The 16,007-nt window shown below is 46.8% G+C and overlaps 1 protein-coding gene across 7 annotated transcripts; it reads right to left on the reverse strand.

The window, feature by feature from the left end:
• Window positions 1–1,642: 1,642 nt before the first annotated feature.
• On the reverse strand, window positions 1,643–15,562 carry LOC130541836 (acyl-coenzyme A thioesterase 6-like). 7 transcript variants are annotated; one of them, XR_008961345.1, is made up of 7 exons: window positions 12,279–15,562; window positions 9,497–9,699; window positions 6,457–6,535; window positions 5,478–5,586; window positions 3,876–5,301; window positions 3,172–3,236; window positions 1,643–2,395 (listed from the first exon to the last, which is right to left on the reverse strand). XR_008961345.1 is itself a non-coding variant. In XM_057318347.1 (4 exons), exons 1-4 carry the CDS (start codon window positions 12,733–12,735, stop codon window positions 2,391–2,393), a joined length of 744 nt encoding a protein of 247 aa, XP_057174330.1. In that variant the 5' UTR covers window positions 12,736–15,562; the 3' UTR covers window positions 1,643–2,390. The 7 variants fall into 7 exon arrangements, 3 of the variants coding, with proteins under 3 accessions (XP_057174330.1, XP_057174331.1, XP_057174328.1); XR_008961342.1 differs by having other exon boundaries at window positions 5,478–6,535; XR_008961343.1 differs by lacking the exon at window positions 3,172–3,236 and having other exon boundaries at window positions 5,478–6,535.
• Between the last annotated feature and the right edge of the window lie 445 nt (window positions 15,563–16,007).

A 16,007-nucleotide genomic window follows, 5' to 3' on the forward strand; every position in this document is an offset into this window, starting at 1 on the left:
TTCCACTCTAGTCTTTGATTTCCTTCCTTTTGCTTGCTTTATGTTTAGTTTGCTCTTTTTTTTTAATGACTTTTTATTATATTATGTTAGTCACCATACAGTACATCCCCGGTTTCCGATGTAAGGCTCGATGATTCATTAGTTGCGTATAACACCCAGTGCACCATGCAATACGTGCCCTCCTTACTACCCATCACCGGTCTATCCCATTCCCCCACCCCCTCCCCTCTGTAGCCCTCAGTTTGTTTCTCATAGTCCATAGTCTCTCATGTTTCATTCCCCCTTCTGATTACCCCCCCCCTTTCTTTATCCCTTTCTTCCCCTACTGATCATCCTAGTTCTTATGTTCCATAGATGAGAGAAATCATATGATAGTTGTCTTTCTCTGCTTGACTTATTTCACTTAGCATTATCTCCTCCAGTGCCCTCCATGTTGCAGCAAATGTTGAGAATTCGTTCTTTCTGATAGCTGAGTAATATTCCATTGTATATATGGATCTCAACTTCTTAATCCAGTCATCTGTTGAAGGGCATCTTGGCTCCTTCCACGATTTAGCTATTGTGGACATTGCTGCTATGAACATTGGGGTGCATATGGCCCTTCACTTCACTACGTCTGTATCTTTGGGGTAAACACCCAGTAGTGCAATGGCTGGATCATAGGGTAGCTCAATTTTTAACTTTTTAAGGGACCTCCACACTGTTTTCCAGAGTGGCTGTACTAACTTGCATTCCCACCAACAATGTAGGAGGGATTCCCTTTCTCTACATCCTCTCCAACAATTGTTGTTTCTTGCCTTGTCTATTTTTGCCATTCTTTTTTTTTTAATGATTTTTTATTATGTTATGTTAGTCACCATACAGTACATCCCCGGTTTCCGATGTAAGGCTCGATGATTCATTAGTTGCGTATAACACCCAGTGCACCATGCAATACGTGCCCTCCTTACTACCCATCACCGGTCTATCCCAGTATTTTTGCCATTCTAGCTGGCGTAAGGTGGTATCTCAGTGGTAACCATCAATTTCTAAGCCTTCCTAATTAAGGATGAGAAACAACCTTGCTAGTGTATAATGCCCAACATGCAAATATCTGAATTTTCATCGTTAGGGAGAAGAGCTTTAGATTGGCATCTCGGTCATCTTTCTTTGGCTCAACAACTGTTAACAGCAATCACTGACTCTAGCAGATTACATTTGCTTTAAAATGTTGTGAACGGGGCGCCTGCCTGCGTGTCTCAGTCTTAAGGGTCTGCCTTGGCCTCAGGTCATGATCCTGGGGCCCTGGAATTGAGTCCTGGGTGGGGCTCCCTGCCTAGCCAGGGAGTCAGCTTCTCCCTCTGCCTCTGCCCCTCCCCCCTTCTAGTGTGCTCTCTATCAAATAAATAAAATCTTAAAAAAAAAAAAGAAAAGGTTATGAACAAGAGCTGTGTTCACACATATTCTTTCACTTGCCTCCCAGAGTTGTGAGGATTAAATGACTGGCATAACATTGGTGCCCTGGAAGCATATTTCCTTCCCCAGCTGGTCTCCTTCCTGGACTACAACCACTGTGTTGCTGTGGCATCAGGTTTGTGTGAAGTAAAAGCTGCCTCTTTCCACCACTTACTTGTTTTGTAAAATCATTATTTTTAAAATAACATTTACACAACAAAACACCTTTTTTTATTGCTATATATATGCATGTTAAAGCAGAATCTGTGAAAGGACACACATGAAAATCATCACAAAGATTATTTCGTGGAGGATGATAGCCTAGGGATTGATGGGCCACTTTGGCTAGATTATTTTGAGTTGAAGGCAAGTGAGACCCTGCGGGCTCAAGAGAAACTTCTGCCCTTCCCTTCAGTATTTGGAAGAATCTAAACTGAGGGTCTTTCCCGGAATAAGGGTTATTAACAGAGATAAAATGTATCTGAGTGACCCATCTGTACGGCAGGGCAAACATCTAATTTCCAACCATCTGCTCTTCTTATTGCCCTGTGAATTGCATTCCTTCCCTTCGAAGTCCTAGACCCCTAATCTTTTCTCCTTAGTTCAGGATGACGTACATACCTCATTTTGCCTGTCTTTGGAATTTCCATGTTTGTGTGGATTCCCCGTACACAGAAAATTAAATTTCATCTTCTCCTGTTAATGTCTCGTGTCAATTTGATTCTTAATCCAGCTAGAAGGACCTTGAAGGGGACAGGAAATTCTTGCTCCCTCACAGTGGAGAGGGAGTAAAATGTCCAACTGTTTCCTTCTAATGTTGATGTTATTTCTCTTTCAACATTCCGATTGTAGATTACGTTATTCATTCACCATTCCAAGAGAAGACTGTCTCAGCCAATTGCCTCCTAGTATTTTTCAGATATGTTCTTCCGTGTTAGTCCAATAAAAGTCCCAGATTAATCTATAAGAACGGATTAAGAGGCAAGAACATTAGAATATAAACCAAACTAAGAGATCTAAAATTCCAATACCAAAGGCCGTTTCTAAATTTTCAAATCTAGAAACAAGTTAAGGCACATCTAGTCACCAAAATGAAAGCCAGGGTGTAGATATTAAGGTCATGATTTGTACAGGTTGGTTTTTCTTAACATTCAGATATCTTGGCATATCTTGAGCTGCTCTTTTTGAAATTAGATAAATCTCAAACATCTCGGGACTCAGGATTACTTCCAGAAAGCCTAAAGCAAACCATGAAAAAGACATAACACACAGATCCTCAAATTATTCCAGCGATAGATTTTTCCAACCACAGGCTTACCACATCAAAATAACTGAGAATCTGTTTATTTTGTTTCAGGTCAGTAATTGGATTCCCAGTATGTAAATTTGCTAGGCCCTTATAGGCTCTTAAGGGAAAAAAAAAAGCCCACCCACCCTCAACTATGAAAACGTTTTCAATCTCTCATTTAAAAGATTCTTAGTTGTTCCTAAGGATCCTGAGAGTGAGAGCAGAAAATAAGCCAGACTGGTTTTTAAAAATAAAAACCTATTTCACTCATTCACTCAGCCCCTGTTTGTGGTCAGAGTTTGGCTCTCAAAGAATTTGAATACACCCCGATTTTAGCACCATCTAGCTGTGTGATTTGGCTAAAACACTTCAGGACTCAGTTTTCTCTTTTATCAAATAAAGAAATCGTGCTTTGATCTATGAAATGTGCAACAGAACAGTTTCCTCACCATGATGAAGATCTCCAAGGAATTAGAGTATGTCAGAAAATAACATCAAAAAGGTCATCGGTATCCTAAGGTGAAACCAGTATTTAAAAAGTGAACAATGTATGTAATAGGACTTCAGTTATGTTGGAGCCTGAACGGGTAAAAGATTTGTATCCACTATTCTCGTCATTTTTACAAGAAATAACTGGAAAAGTCAAATTAACACGAAGCTCTACCTACTGCAGAGGCAAACAAATACTTAACGCTGGCAACTGTACAGCAACGTCATGCTTGCATAGCAAAGATGCTCGCAAGGACTAGCGTCGGCCTCCCTAGGACTTTAAGGGGGGGGGCAGCTGGCAGAAAAGAGGTCCCCGAGCAGGTTAAATTTAAATCCCAGTCACCATTTAGGAGAGTGACTGTCCCACCTGGCATCTAGGGCGACAAAATAAAGCAATTAAGGCGCCCGTTTTGTTTTCAGCAGATAAATCAGCCGGCAAAGCAGGCCAGCTTTCCTAAATCGATCCTCTAAGTCCATGCAAAGCCCTCTACGGAAAAGACCTCAGGCACCGGGGGCAGCAAGAAGACGCCCCGCAGGCGGCCGGCCCGCAGGCGAGCACCGCGCAGCTCCGGGCTGGAGAACCAGCGCTGCACCTGGGCGGAGGCCAGCGCCGGGCCCAGCGGCACCGCCGGCTACCCCGGCGCGGCGCGTGGTGGACGGTCACCTCCACTTCGAGGGGGCTTTTCATCACGCCCCTCGGCATCTGGTTGAAGCAGGGATCCTCCGAGCCGACCGGCGTGAGGCGCCACAGGAGCCCCATGGGCTCCACGTGGACCCGTAAGCTCGCCGCCCAGAGCCCGGTCCCTGGCCAGGTCCAAGCCCCCGCGGCCGTCCGCCTCGTAGGGGGCCAGCGAGTGGAAGAGGCGGCCTCGGCAGCTGCCGGCGACGCCCGCAGGGTCACCCGCTGCCTCGGGCCTAAGCCTCCACTTGAATGTTCAGGAGCTCCTAGGTCAGCCCAGTCTTAGGCGTGACGGTCAGGGTCGCAGCGTTCTGGGAGAGGGGCCGATGTGGACATCGACCTCCGGAGCAGGAGTGGGATTCCGGGGGTTCGGAGCACGGCCTGGGCTGCCCTCCACATGGCCCCGGGATCTTCGCGTCTTTGATTCCGGCCAAAGAGACAGGCCGGGCGGCGGCCAGCGCAAGAGTCCGAGCTCCTGGCCCCGCTCCGCAGAGCAGGCGGGGGCCGGGCGGGACCGGGGGCGGGACGACCGAGCGGGGCGGGGTGGGGCGCCGGGAGAGGCGTGGCCCAGTGGCGCCTCCGCGGGTCGTGAGGGCAGGGCCCCAGCTGGTCCCGGGGGCGCCACTCAGCAGAGGGCTCCAAGAAGAGGCGACGTAGGAGGGCCCGGGGTCGGTCATGGTTTTGGGGTCCCCGTAGTGGGACCTCTTTAAAGAGGCAGGAGCTCATCCCCAGCCAAGCGCTCCACGCGGCGAGGGAGAGAAGTTACCGATCTGACGGAATGCTGGCCGGTCTCTTTCTTTAAAGTCCATTCCTGGCCACCAGGGGTCACGATTCCCTAAGCCTCGTCGAAGGAGGCTACCTGTAAGAGGCTTCTGCCAAATCCCTTCCTTGCAATTATTTTTGCCTGGGTCTAAGAAAGACTGCCAAGGTTAAAGTGTAAACGTTTTAGGTGAGGCAGCACTACAGATGTATACACTATGGAAATAACCTCTTGGGGCCTGGCTCAAGTATTAAAAATGTGTTTTTATATGCAGAAAAAACACACATCATGACCTTTTTTTTTTCCCCAAGGAAAAGGCACGGGACTCACAAAATAAAACCATAATTTTTCCATTCAAACAAATATTTGTATGTACATGCCTATAAAATGGTTCTGGAAGGGTATACTTCAAATTGATAACTGTAATCAGCCCTAGGAGAAGCCTGGAATAGGGTAATAAATTAAGAGGGTTAAATTTAATCTGTGACTCTCACGTCCAACCTCAGAATGCAAGTACAAGTACAAAGTTCTGGAATCCAGCACCTCGGAGAATCTCAGAGTTGGAAGGCACCCACAAGGCACTTCTTCCCTCTCTCTTAGGATCTTTCAACTTGGAATCCCCACTTCGATTTTCTAAGACCCATTATTTCTCTGTAATGAAATTTAAATGTCATGTGTTTTAAAAGATAAATAGATAATTTTTTAAATGTTTCCCCTGGATTATCTAATTTAATCACAACAGCCCAGAGAGGTAGTTTGTTATTATCATTATATTATCCCCATTTTATCGGTGAGAAAACGGACGCTTAGAGAGGTTAATAACTTACCCAAGGTCACCCAGGTAATAAGTAGTGCAGCCTGGAATTTATATCGACCGTGGAGGCAGCGTTGAGGATACCACCATTTACGTTACTTAATGTTCCTTAGCGTGACGACCTTTGGAAGAAATTGATGGCTAAGCTTTGCTTTTATGTTACGAATGCTGTATTTCGTGTAACTGATTAGGTTTCCTTCTTTGCATAAGCCATTGGAAAGCATATGACTGAATGAGTGACCCAGTCAAGGCAAGTATATAGGACTTCATAATAAGGGCTATTGCGTTAGCCTCTTTTCTGGCTTCATTTCATGGATACCTATTCTCTTCCTTCCTTCTAAGTCACAATTACCATATTTGAGGTAGCTTTTCAACAACCTGAAATTCCTTTTGAAATCTTAGAAACAGGTGCCTATATATAAAGTTAACTCTCAGGGGAAGGTGACCAAATATGTTTAGTCAGTGCAGGAGATTTCTAGGCTACTTTATCAGTAAGGAAGAAATCGAGGTGGAGAGCTGTCCGTATACGTAGAAATTTAGTACCTGGAGATGGTTAGTTGTAATCCTCATGCTTAGCTTCTGGGGCTACCTTTTGGCCCTCACTTCTCTCATACCCCCAGCCATGTTCCTTATAACTTCTTCCTGTCATCCCCCATCCCAAAGGCATCTGGACTGTAGCAGTGAGTGTAGTAACTCACCTGGCAGTGAGTTAACAGAGGCTCCAAGAACTCACATCATCGTAAATCATTATACTACATAATGAATAACTACACTCAACACATATTTTTAGCAATTGGTCAAAACTAAGTTACCTCTAAGGAACCTTTCTTTTCATTAGTTAAGAACTAATGGGCAGTTGTTTGGATAGACTGAAACTAGCCAAAGATTTTGTATGTGCCCAGCAAACCCTGTGATGTGTCTCAGGAAAATTTGTTTGCACTCGGGGAGGACCCTCTCTCTGGTCTCTTATGAATCTAGATAGTGCTCAGTACCTTGTAATGACGTGAGGCAGACTGATCCCAGTACTTCCCAGCAGGATGGTAACAGGAACGGATGATGCTGGCAGGAAGTCTAATTGGGCAGGTATAAAAGGACATCCGAGGATTAAGGCAGGGGCCCGCAGGGTGGAGTCTTAAAGATCTGTTATACTGGGGCGCCTGGGTGGTGCAGTCGGTCAGGCATCTGACTCTTGGTTTTGGCCTCAGGGTTGTGGGATCAAGCCCTACCTTGGGCTCCATACTGGGTGCAGAGTCTGCTCGAGATTCTCTCTCCCTCTCCCTCTGCCCCTTCTCCTCCTGCTCCCTCTTTCCCTCTCAAATTAATGGGGGAAAAAATTAGTTAGAGGGGCAACTGGGTGGCTCAGTCAGCTAAGCGTCTGCCTTTGGCTCAGGTCATGATCTCGGAGTCTTGGGATTGACTCCCATGTCCTGCTCCCTGCTCACCGGGGAGTCTGCTTTTCCCTCTCCCTCTACCCCTCCCCTCCTTGTGCACGCACTATAGCGCTCTCTCTCTCTCTCAAATAAATAAAATCTTTTTAAAAATCAGTTATATCAGTATATCAATACAGTTTTGCTTACAATAAATTTTGCTGTAAAGAATTCAGCTTTACTTTGTGAAGTAAATGTTACAAATGTTGAATTTTGTAAAGGATACATTATTAGTAGGAAGAAATTGAGGTTTCATTCACAAAAGCAAAGCTTTGCATTCGTAAGATAAAAGCAAAACTTACCATATGAAGAAGATCAATGCCCCCAATCTTCAGAGTGGGGTTCAGAAACAAGTCTTGAATACACATTCAGGAATATGTACTGGCAAGAAAGCAGCAGAGTCCATTCCTTAAGGGATTCAAGTGGGTATGTCCCCAAGGCTCATATATGGTCAGTTAGGGTCCAGAGGGGTTATGGAACTCTGAGCAATACAGCAGCTCCGTCTTCACAACCAGAGCACAGGTCGAAGCTAGGCCAGCAGTTGAGAGTTGGGCAAGCGCTTCTTACATTGCTCTTACTTACATTTCTCCCACAGGTTAACATTGATCCTATGGATCAGATCAGGGTTAAGCCTGTACGGTGGGTAACGTTCAGGGAAGAAGGGGATAGCAGTGAAGAAAGGAGGGTTGCAAAGCCTGGGAATCCAGTAGGGCCTGACAAGAAGCTGAGATAATTATGTTGTTACCAAAAGTTTCGTATGTGCTTTGGAAAACCCAATACATGTTGTATGAATTAGATTTTTATTAATAGTATCTAGTCTATGATTACAACGTTATATTTTGCTGGACGGGACAGACTTTTTACCATTGAGATGTTTCTGGAAGAAGGTCTGAATTTGCTGCCAGGCATCTACCTGTGCCCTTGACTGAGCCTGTGGCTCACCTCCATGCAATACTGCTTGGCCTAACACTGTGTGCACAGAAACTCTACAAGGAGGAAAATAAGGTGGTTCAATACAGTGACCAGTTCCTGAGTAGTAGATTATCTGGGGTCTGTCTTTCCCATGGGCTTGTAACCGTTCAGAGGCTATCTGAGCATAGAAGCCACTCTTCCAGGAATGATCATCCATGCCAACAAGAAACAGGAAGGGCCCCTGGGCCCTTTCCAGGGGAATAATACTAAGGTGATTGGGTTCCTCCAGTGGATTGTCCCAAACATCCACAAAACGCAAAAATCCTGATTCATTAATTGTACATCTCCCTGGGTCACTGCCAAGACTGGGAATAAGCATATCCTTGTAATGCAAAGGAGCTACTGTGTTGGACACACAGGAATTGATAAGTACAGTGGCTGTGATGCCCTTCAAGAAAGAGGCCATTGAGAGACACAGGTCACCTCCTTTGGAGAAGCCAAGAAGCCCAACATTAGGGCCTTTCACCTGAGGAAGAGAAACAGAATAAGCCTAGGATTTGTAAATGGAAGACACAAATGGTGATTTTATATTCTCTAGGTAGCTTTCTTAAATGTCATTTGCTTTCTTTCCTTATGCAACAATCCACAAAGCGCAACTGTGTCTTCTAATAAGCGAATCGATCGATTTCCTAGTACACAGGCCTTCCACTAATATTTATGGAGACTGGGTCAAGAGTACACACAGAGACCCATACACCCCATACCTAAAGATTTAAAAGTTATAAATCAAATGAACAAACTCTTTAAATATGTTCTTTTCTCCCACCTTGATAAATGTACCTCCATAACAGAAAATTTGAAAGCTTGGGAGAAGTTCTGTACTGGAATGTGGCCTGGGGGAGAGTCAGCCCCAGTCCTTGGTCCCTGGCCCACCTGCCTTCTTTTCCCATCCCCGGCTCCATCATGCACCTTGAGGGGTCTCTCACACACGTATGTGGACACCAGGGCCTACATGTTTAAGGCTTAGGTATATTCACATTGATACACCAGAGAAGAGACATGGCCTGAAGCAGGATCAGTGCTATTTGGCAAAGAATTCTGGGGTTCCAGATCACAAGGGCTTGGTGCATGTGTGTGTGCATGTGTGTGTAAGGCACGTGAATTCCAGGTGGATACATTCCCTGGGTCCCTTGGACCCCTCACCCTGTGGGCAGGGATGCAGCCCAAAGGAAGCCCAGAGTGTGGCCACCTAAAACAAAAGGTCCGGGACAGAAGCCCCGGACAGTCCCTATTCAAATGTCCCAAAAATGTCTCTTAATAGTCAGATTTTTCCCTCTATTCATTTACATTAGCCTTATAAATGAGAAAAATGGAATCTCAGAGAAAGCAGTTCCCTTATTCAGGAGTATAAGGCCACGTGCTGGTAGATGGAGTACCAGAATTTAAGGTTAGTAACATTTCGGTAGAGCTCTTTGAATTATGGTCAAGAATTACAGCGAAATAAACAGTTGAGTCTTAAGAGATCGGAGAGAGATGGGTAGAAATGAAAAAAATAATCCTAGTAACTTTTGAAGGAACTTTGGTGTCTCGTGACATAGGCCTAGCACCCAGTGTCCTGGTAGGGTGTTTGCGTCCAGTCCTGTGTCCGCTCTAGCCCCTCTCCTCTGCATTCAGGCAAAGCCCCAGAACCCACCTTTGGATGCTGCAGCATGAAGTCTACAGCTTCTTCAAAGTACTCCAGGTGCATATCATCCAAAAAGTCGGGGAGGTCTTCAAATCTGAAATAAGCCAAAGCAAGCACAGCAAAACCATGTCCGGCCAGGAGGCTGGCCCTGTATTCACAAAGGCCACCACCACTTCCAAACAGATCGATGATCCCAGGGAAGGGCCCTGCACCTAGAAAGCACCACAAATCATAAGGCGTTTTAGACTCTCAAAAGACATTCTCGAGTTTCAGATTTTGGCAGTCAGCAAAGAGAAGTTTCTGAAGCACGGAAGGTTGGGGGTGGGGGAGTGGGTGGAAAAAAGACCCTTTCTACAATTTTGCCTTTTTTTTTATCTTTTAGTAATCTTCAGGGAGAAGGGAGGGGGAACAAATGCTTTACTTTTTCCAAAATTTTTCACATATTTTCGTGTATATATATATACACACACACACAAAGTTAGAAATAGCGTATGATGAAATGTACATTTCCCACAAATTTTCCGCAACAAAAAGGATCAATTTGAGAATACTTGGAGAGCTGTCAAATGTTCTAAACACTTAAGGGTTTATTAGATATACTCCCCATGTCCTTGCACTCTCTGCCCCGGCCTTAAATACCACCATCCCTAAATGTGCTCTGTTCTCACTGGCTCCTGAATGTGGTATACACTATTCTCCTCCCCTCTCTAGTTTTTATGACCTGGTTGACCCGTCAGTTTTCAAACCAAAGTTTAGACCTCCCTTCCCAGAAGACTACCCAGATCTTCTCCAAGGCTGAGTTGAGTCAGATAGCCTTTATGTGTTCCCACCAACACCCTGGGTCCCTACTTCCCCTATCACAGCACTTGCCACATGTATAAGTTACCTGGGTCCTCTATTAGGCTGTAAGCACAGTGAGGACCATGTCTGACTTGAGTATCTGTTCTATCCCATATGCAGCATGGTCCTTGACTTAATACGTATTTGTTAAATGGTTGAACTCTTCCACATTATTTACAAAATTCTTTGAGACAGAAAACGATTTTTAAACAGACCACATAGTAGACATTGAAATAGTTAACAGAAGAGTGACTTCACTGGAACATCAGATACCATGGGGGGCGGTGAAAGCATTTTTGGAGAGAGATTCTTTCTAAAAATTTTTAAGCTTTTATTTATTTTAGAGACAGAGAGTGAGTGAGTGCTCACACGAGGGAACAGGGGAAGGGGCAGAAGGAGAGGGAGAGAAGCTCAAGCAGGCACCCTGCTAAGTGCAGAGCTCAAGGCGGGGCTCTTTCCCAGGAGCCTGAGACCATGACCTGAGCCAAAATCAAGAGTTGGTCACTTACGAACTGAGCCACCCAGGCGCCCCTGGGGGGAATTCTTATTGAATTGGTCAGTATGACTTACTGAGCTCCTCCTGCATCGCTGGGCAAGCCTCTAGGAGTACAGACATACAGAGATGTGTTCAATCCAATTCCAGGTGCAGGAGTTCACAGCTGAGTGTGCAGCCCCTAGTTAAGGTTGTGAATTGCTGAGGAGCTGTAAGAATAAAGCAGGGCTTCTTGTTTTAGAGAATGATGGAATTGTTTAGGGATTCTGTGAGATGTGGAACTCCAGCATTTCTATAGAGGAGGGGTTTCAGTCTGGAATTTGGTTCTAAGAGTTGGGTCATGGGTCTTGTTTCCAGGTCCCTTTTACCTAGTAAGCACCTTTTTACGTAGACTAGGGTTTCTCAACCGCAGCACTATAGACATTTTGAGTAAGATATGTTTTGTTGTGTGGGCTGCCCTGCACATTGTGAATGTTTAGCCACATCTCTGGCCTCTACCCACTAGATGCCAATAACATCCTCCCACCCCACCCCTGCAGTTGTGACAACCAAAAATGTCTCCTAATATTGCCAAATGTCCCCTGGGGTGGGGGGAAATCGAGCCAGATTAAGAATCACTGACAGGGATGCCTGGGTGGCTCAGTTGGTTAAGCATCTGCCTTTGGCTCAGGTCATGATCCCAGGGTCTGGGATTGAGTTCCACTGGCTCCCTGCTCAGTGGGGAGCCTGCTTCTCCCTCTGCCTGTCACTCCCCCTACTTGTGCTCTGTCAAATAAATAAAAAAATTTTTAAAAAGTGTTTAAGAATCACTGACAGAGGGTTGCCTGGACAGCTAAGTCGGTTAAGGGTCTGCCTGGGGCTTAGGTCATGAGCCCAGGGTCCTGGGACTGGGTCCCACATCTTTGGGTTCCCTCTTCAGCAGGTACTCTGCTTCGCCCTCTGCCCCTCCCACCTGCTGGTGAGCACACTCTCTCTCTCAAAAATAAATAAAATCTTAAAAAAAAAAAAAAAAGAATCACTGACAGACTGTTTATGATGAGAGCAGGTGACCATCAACTATTTTTAGGATTATGGAGCTCTGCCTATGTGGGTTTCAGCTTCCTTGGAAGCTTGATGTGAAAAGAGGCAAAGATCACTCTCGCACAACTGCAGAAGTCATTCCCTAATACTGCTATCTGAAACACAGCCGCCTGGCTGGCACTTGAAATAAATGCACGTTTTGAGTATGCTGAATGCACTTTTCAGCACAAAGCTAAGGAGTGGCAGTGACTCTAGAAAGTGCTGCCATGAAACTTAAGAGAAGAACTTCTGTCCAGACTCCATGATAGACTCTGGAGCGTGGGGACGAGCTTAGGAAAGTTCCATAATCATGTGGTACCCACAGGAAAGCAAGAGGCCGCCCGGGGTCCCAGGACTCCACCCGGTTCTCCAGAACAGCCCGGGACGCAGGGCGCTCACCTGGGGGCAGGAAGAGCGTGGCGCGCACCCGGCCCGCGCGCACCGGCTCCCGCCGCACCCCGGGCCCCAGGAAGTCGCGCTCGTGCACCGCCCGGCCCAGGAGACGCCCGGCGTCGGGCTCGTGGCCGTCGAGCACCTCCAGCTCCACGGCGAAGGGCGTCTGCACGTCCCGCTTCACTAGCCTATCCAGGGGCTTCTCGGGCTCCAGGGCCCACAGCAGCCCCATGGGCTCGACCCCCACGAAGCTGCCGCCCAGCGCGGGCGCGCGCTCCAGGTCCAGGAGGCCGTCGGCGTCGGCTTGGTACCGCGCGTGGGCCCGGAAGAGCGCGCCCTTCTCGTCGCGCAGGGAGGCGCGCAGCGTGACGGGCTGTCCCGGCGCCAGGCCCCGCACGGCGATGCGCACGGGCTCGTCCCAGCGGCAGCGGTCCGCGGGCCGCAGGATCACCCTCGCCGCCATCCTGATTACGGAACAGGGGAGGGCGGCTTCCCAGTCACGTGTCCAGCCAGGCGTCTCTCCACCTCCCTGGGAAGCAGTGGCAGTTGGAACCTTTGCGCTTCTAGTCCTGGACGCGCGTGAGACACCCTAAGCCGCCGTGTGCGGTCTCCTAGCGTTTGTGCCAATCCACTAGGGTCTGATCGGAAGAAAGTAGCTGCTAAATTAAGAGTTCATTATTAATTCTGCAAACTGGTGCAGTAAGTGTGGAAGAGAGGTACAAAGACTGTTGAGATTGGGAAAGATACTGGCAGTTCCAAGAATCTGGAGCTTATAAGTTTAAAGGTCCCAGGTGATTATAATTAGATGATCAGTGGAGAAACAGCCTAATCCTTCCCTTGCCTCAATCCTTTAGCGAACCTTTTTCCTAGAGCTAAGGATACCAAGGGTGGCTTCAGAGCAGGTAGATATTTATGGAGTGAGATCTACCCGAATTCCGGTCTGATCCTGCTCCGCAATAGCCTGGCGATCCTTAGGAAGATAGGTAATTAAGGCTGTGGATCCAGTCTTCTTGTCTGTAAAAAGCATATTGTGCTGCTACGTGGGCTAACGTAAGAACGCTGCACTGGTGAAGCTATATAGCAGGTGCTCAGTAAGAGGTTCGCTTTTGATTATTTATTTATTTATTTATTTATTTATTTATTTTGAGAGAGAGAAAGCACACTTGAGAGCACTAGCAGGGGAAGTGGCAGACAGAGGGCAAGGGAGAAGCTGACTTCCCCAGGAGACGGGAGCCCCATTCCGGCCTTGATCCCAAGACCCTGGGATCACGACCCCAGCCAAAGGCAGATGCTTAACCGACTGAGTCACCCAGGTGCCCCAAGAGTTTTGCTTTTCAAGTCACAAATCTGGTCACTGGCAGTGCCAGTGTTGAGTTCTGTCAGAGTTCTGGTAAGAAACAAGTGGCACGTTCCAATTGGGTAATTTGTGGGGAGTTTCATAAAGGGACTATTTCCAAAGGAATTGGCAAGGTTAAAAAACAAACAAGGCTGGGTGCAGAACCTTGGGCCCTGAAGGCTCAAGGTCAAAGGGCTGCCTGGCAGGAGGCTGTAGCCATGGTGGTGGGAGGAAAGCAATCCCTGGTGTGAAGGGGGTGGGGAGCAAGTAAATACCTTGACCTCACTCTCCTCCTGCCCTTCAGATTTCTGCCAGTGCCCTTCTTTAGCTGACCCAGCCATTCAGGTCTGCCTGCTTGGTTACACAACAAGGTGGATGGAGCACACAGAAGACACCCAGCGAGTGGAAGCTCAATACGCATTTATAACCTGAGCAAAAAGAAGCCAGACTAGGTCCCATATCTCAGAGTTCAGGGAACTTTGACTACTCTACCTCCTGAAGTAACTGCTGTGGGCTATTTAAAGTACCTGTTGTGTAAAGTGTTGCAGGCTGGGGCACGTGGGTGGCTCACTTGGTTAAGCATCTGCCTTAGGCTCAGGTCATGATCCCAGGGTTCTGGGATCTTGCTCCAGGTTGGGCTCTGTGCTCAGCAGGGAGTCGGCTTCTCCCTTTCCCTCTCCCTCTTCTTGCTCTCTCTCTTGTTCTTTCTCAAATAAATAAACAAAATCTTAAAAGTAAAAAATAAAGTGTTGCAGGCTGTTGTCAATCTAGGAGCACTCAGCTTGAACAGAATTTACCTGTGCTGCTGTAGCCACCAGCACAAACTGACATCTGCGCTCAGGGGCGCCTGGGTGGCTTGAGTGTCTGAGTCTTGATGGCACCTCAGGTCATGATCTCAGGGTCATGAGATCAGGCTCATGACCTCAGGCCGCCACATCAGACTCTGTGCTGAGTGTGGAGCCTGCTTGAGATTCTCCCTCTCCCTCTGCCACCCACCTAAAGAAAGAAAGAGAGAGTTAGAAGGAAAGAAAAGAAATAAATTTGAAAAATGAAATCTGCACTCAGATTTCAGAAAGGCGAAGAAAAAGATAGCTTCTCCCTCTCCCTTCCCTGATACCCAGGTTGCTGTGAAGAGGCACGGAAATGGCTCCCAGGCACATGAGGGAAAAGCAGCTAAGGAGGCCTGGGGGGTCCTGGGATCGAGCCCCATGTCGGGCTCCCTGCTCAGCGAGGAGCCTGCTTCTCCCTCTCCTTCTGCCATTCCCCCTGCTTGCGTGAGCTGTGTCTTTGTCAAGTGGATGAATAAAATCTTTAAAAAAGAGGAGGAGGCCTGGGCTGGGCCATTCAAAATGCCTTCCTGTGGGGAGTTCTGCACTTAGGATCTCCTTTGGAGAAATAAGTACTTTACAGACCAGGGTGGGTTGCCCATGATGTGAAAAAGAATCAGCTGCTCTAAGAAAGAGGGTGGCTTCATACAAATTCTGATGTTTGTTTAGTGACTTGATGAAGTAGCTGGATATTTGGCACACTATCTCCAATATTAAACATAAAAATTAATTTTTGTGCCCCTGTTTTAGGAGTAGGGACTTTATGGATATCCTTTGCCTGACGTTGGTAGAATCTCTCTGGTTACCCCCAGATAATTACACTCCCGGAAAGGTTTCTGTTTGAGAAGGCCCCCGAACTTTTCCATGCTTACTAGCCCACTGACTTTTAGTTATAAACTCAATATGGAAAGGCTGAACTTCAGAGACAGTTACTTCAGTGTCACCTGATCAGTGTGCCATCAATATAATGAGTCATTTCACTATCCGAATCAGGCTTAGGACAGCTGTTTAAATATCAATTTAACAGATTATGTCAGATGTTACAGAGTTGAAATATCCTGGAGGCAAGACTGTAAAGGCCACCAAGTGACAGCAAACTGTTCTTCAAGTCTAAAATGTGAAAAAAAAAAAAGTATTGGGATTAAAAACAATGCCCTAGTAAGGTCAATAGATGGATACCAATCAGGGATGATTTTTTTTTTTTAAGATTTTATTTATTTGACTGCACAAGTAGGCAGAGCGGCAGGCAGAGGGAGAGGAAAAAGCAGACTCCCTGGTGAGCAGAGAGCCTCACGTGGGGCTCTACGCAGGGCTTGATCCCAGGACCCTGGGATCATGACCTGAGCCAAAGGCAGACACTTAACCAACAAACCCCCCCCCCCAGGCACCCCCCAGTCAGGGATGATTTAGAAGGCTCTTCCTATAGAAGAACATTTACAGATTCATTACATTAGTTTTCTGTAATCCTCAGTTGACATCTGAGATCCATCTACCTTTCCAGTAACCCAACTGAGAGTTGAAGGGGAAAAGGTTGGAAGTGGGGATGGATTCCCAGTTACTCCAGTATGAGCT

This window comes from Ursus arctos, unplaced genomic scaffold, assembly GCF_023065955.2.
Source record: "Ursus arctos isolate Adak ecotype North America unplaced genomic scaffold, UrsArc2.0 scaffold_25, whole genome shotgun sequence".
Lineage (NCBI taxonomy): Eukaryota > Metazoa > Chordata > Mammalia > Carnivora > Ursidae > Ursus > Ursus arctos.

Excerpts from the sequence above, each read along its gene's own strand:
- LOC130541836 (XM_057318345.1), bottom strand. The coding sequence starts at position 12,735 with ATGGCGGCGAGGGTGATCCTGCGGCCCGCGGACCGCTGCCGCTGGGAC. Across the intron at positions 9,700-12,278 it reads CACGCTCTTCCTGCCCCCAG|GTGCAGGGCCCTTCCCTGGG; the intron begins GTGAGCGCCCTG and ends GGTGCTTTCTAG. Across the intron at positions 8,330-9,496 it reads TCATGCTGCAGCATCCAAAG|GTGAAAGGCCCTAATGTTGG; the intron begins GTGGGTTCTGGG and ends TCTCTTCCTCAG.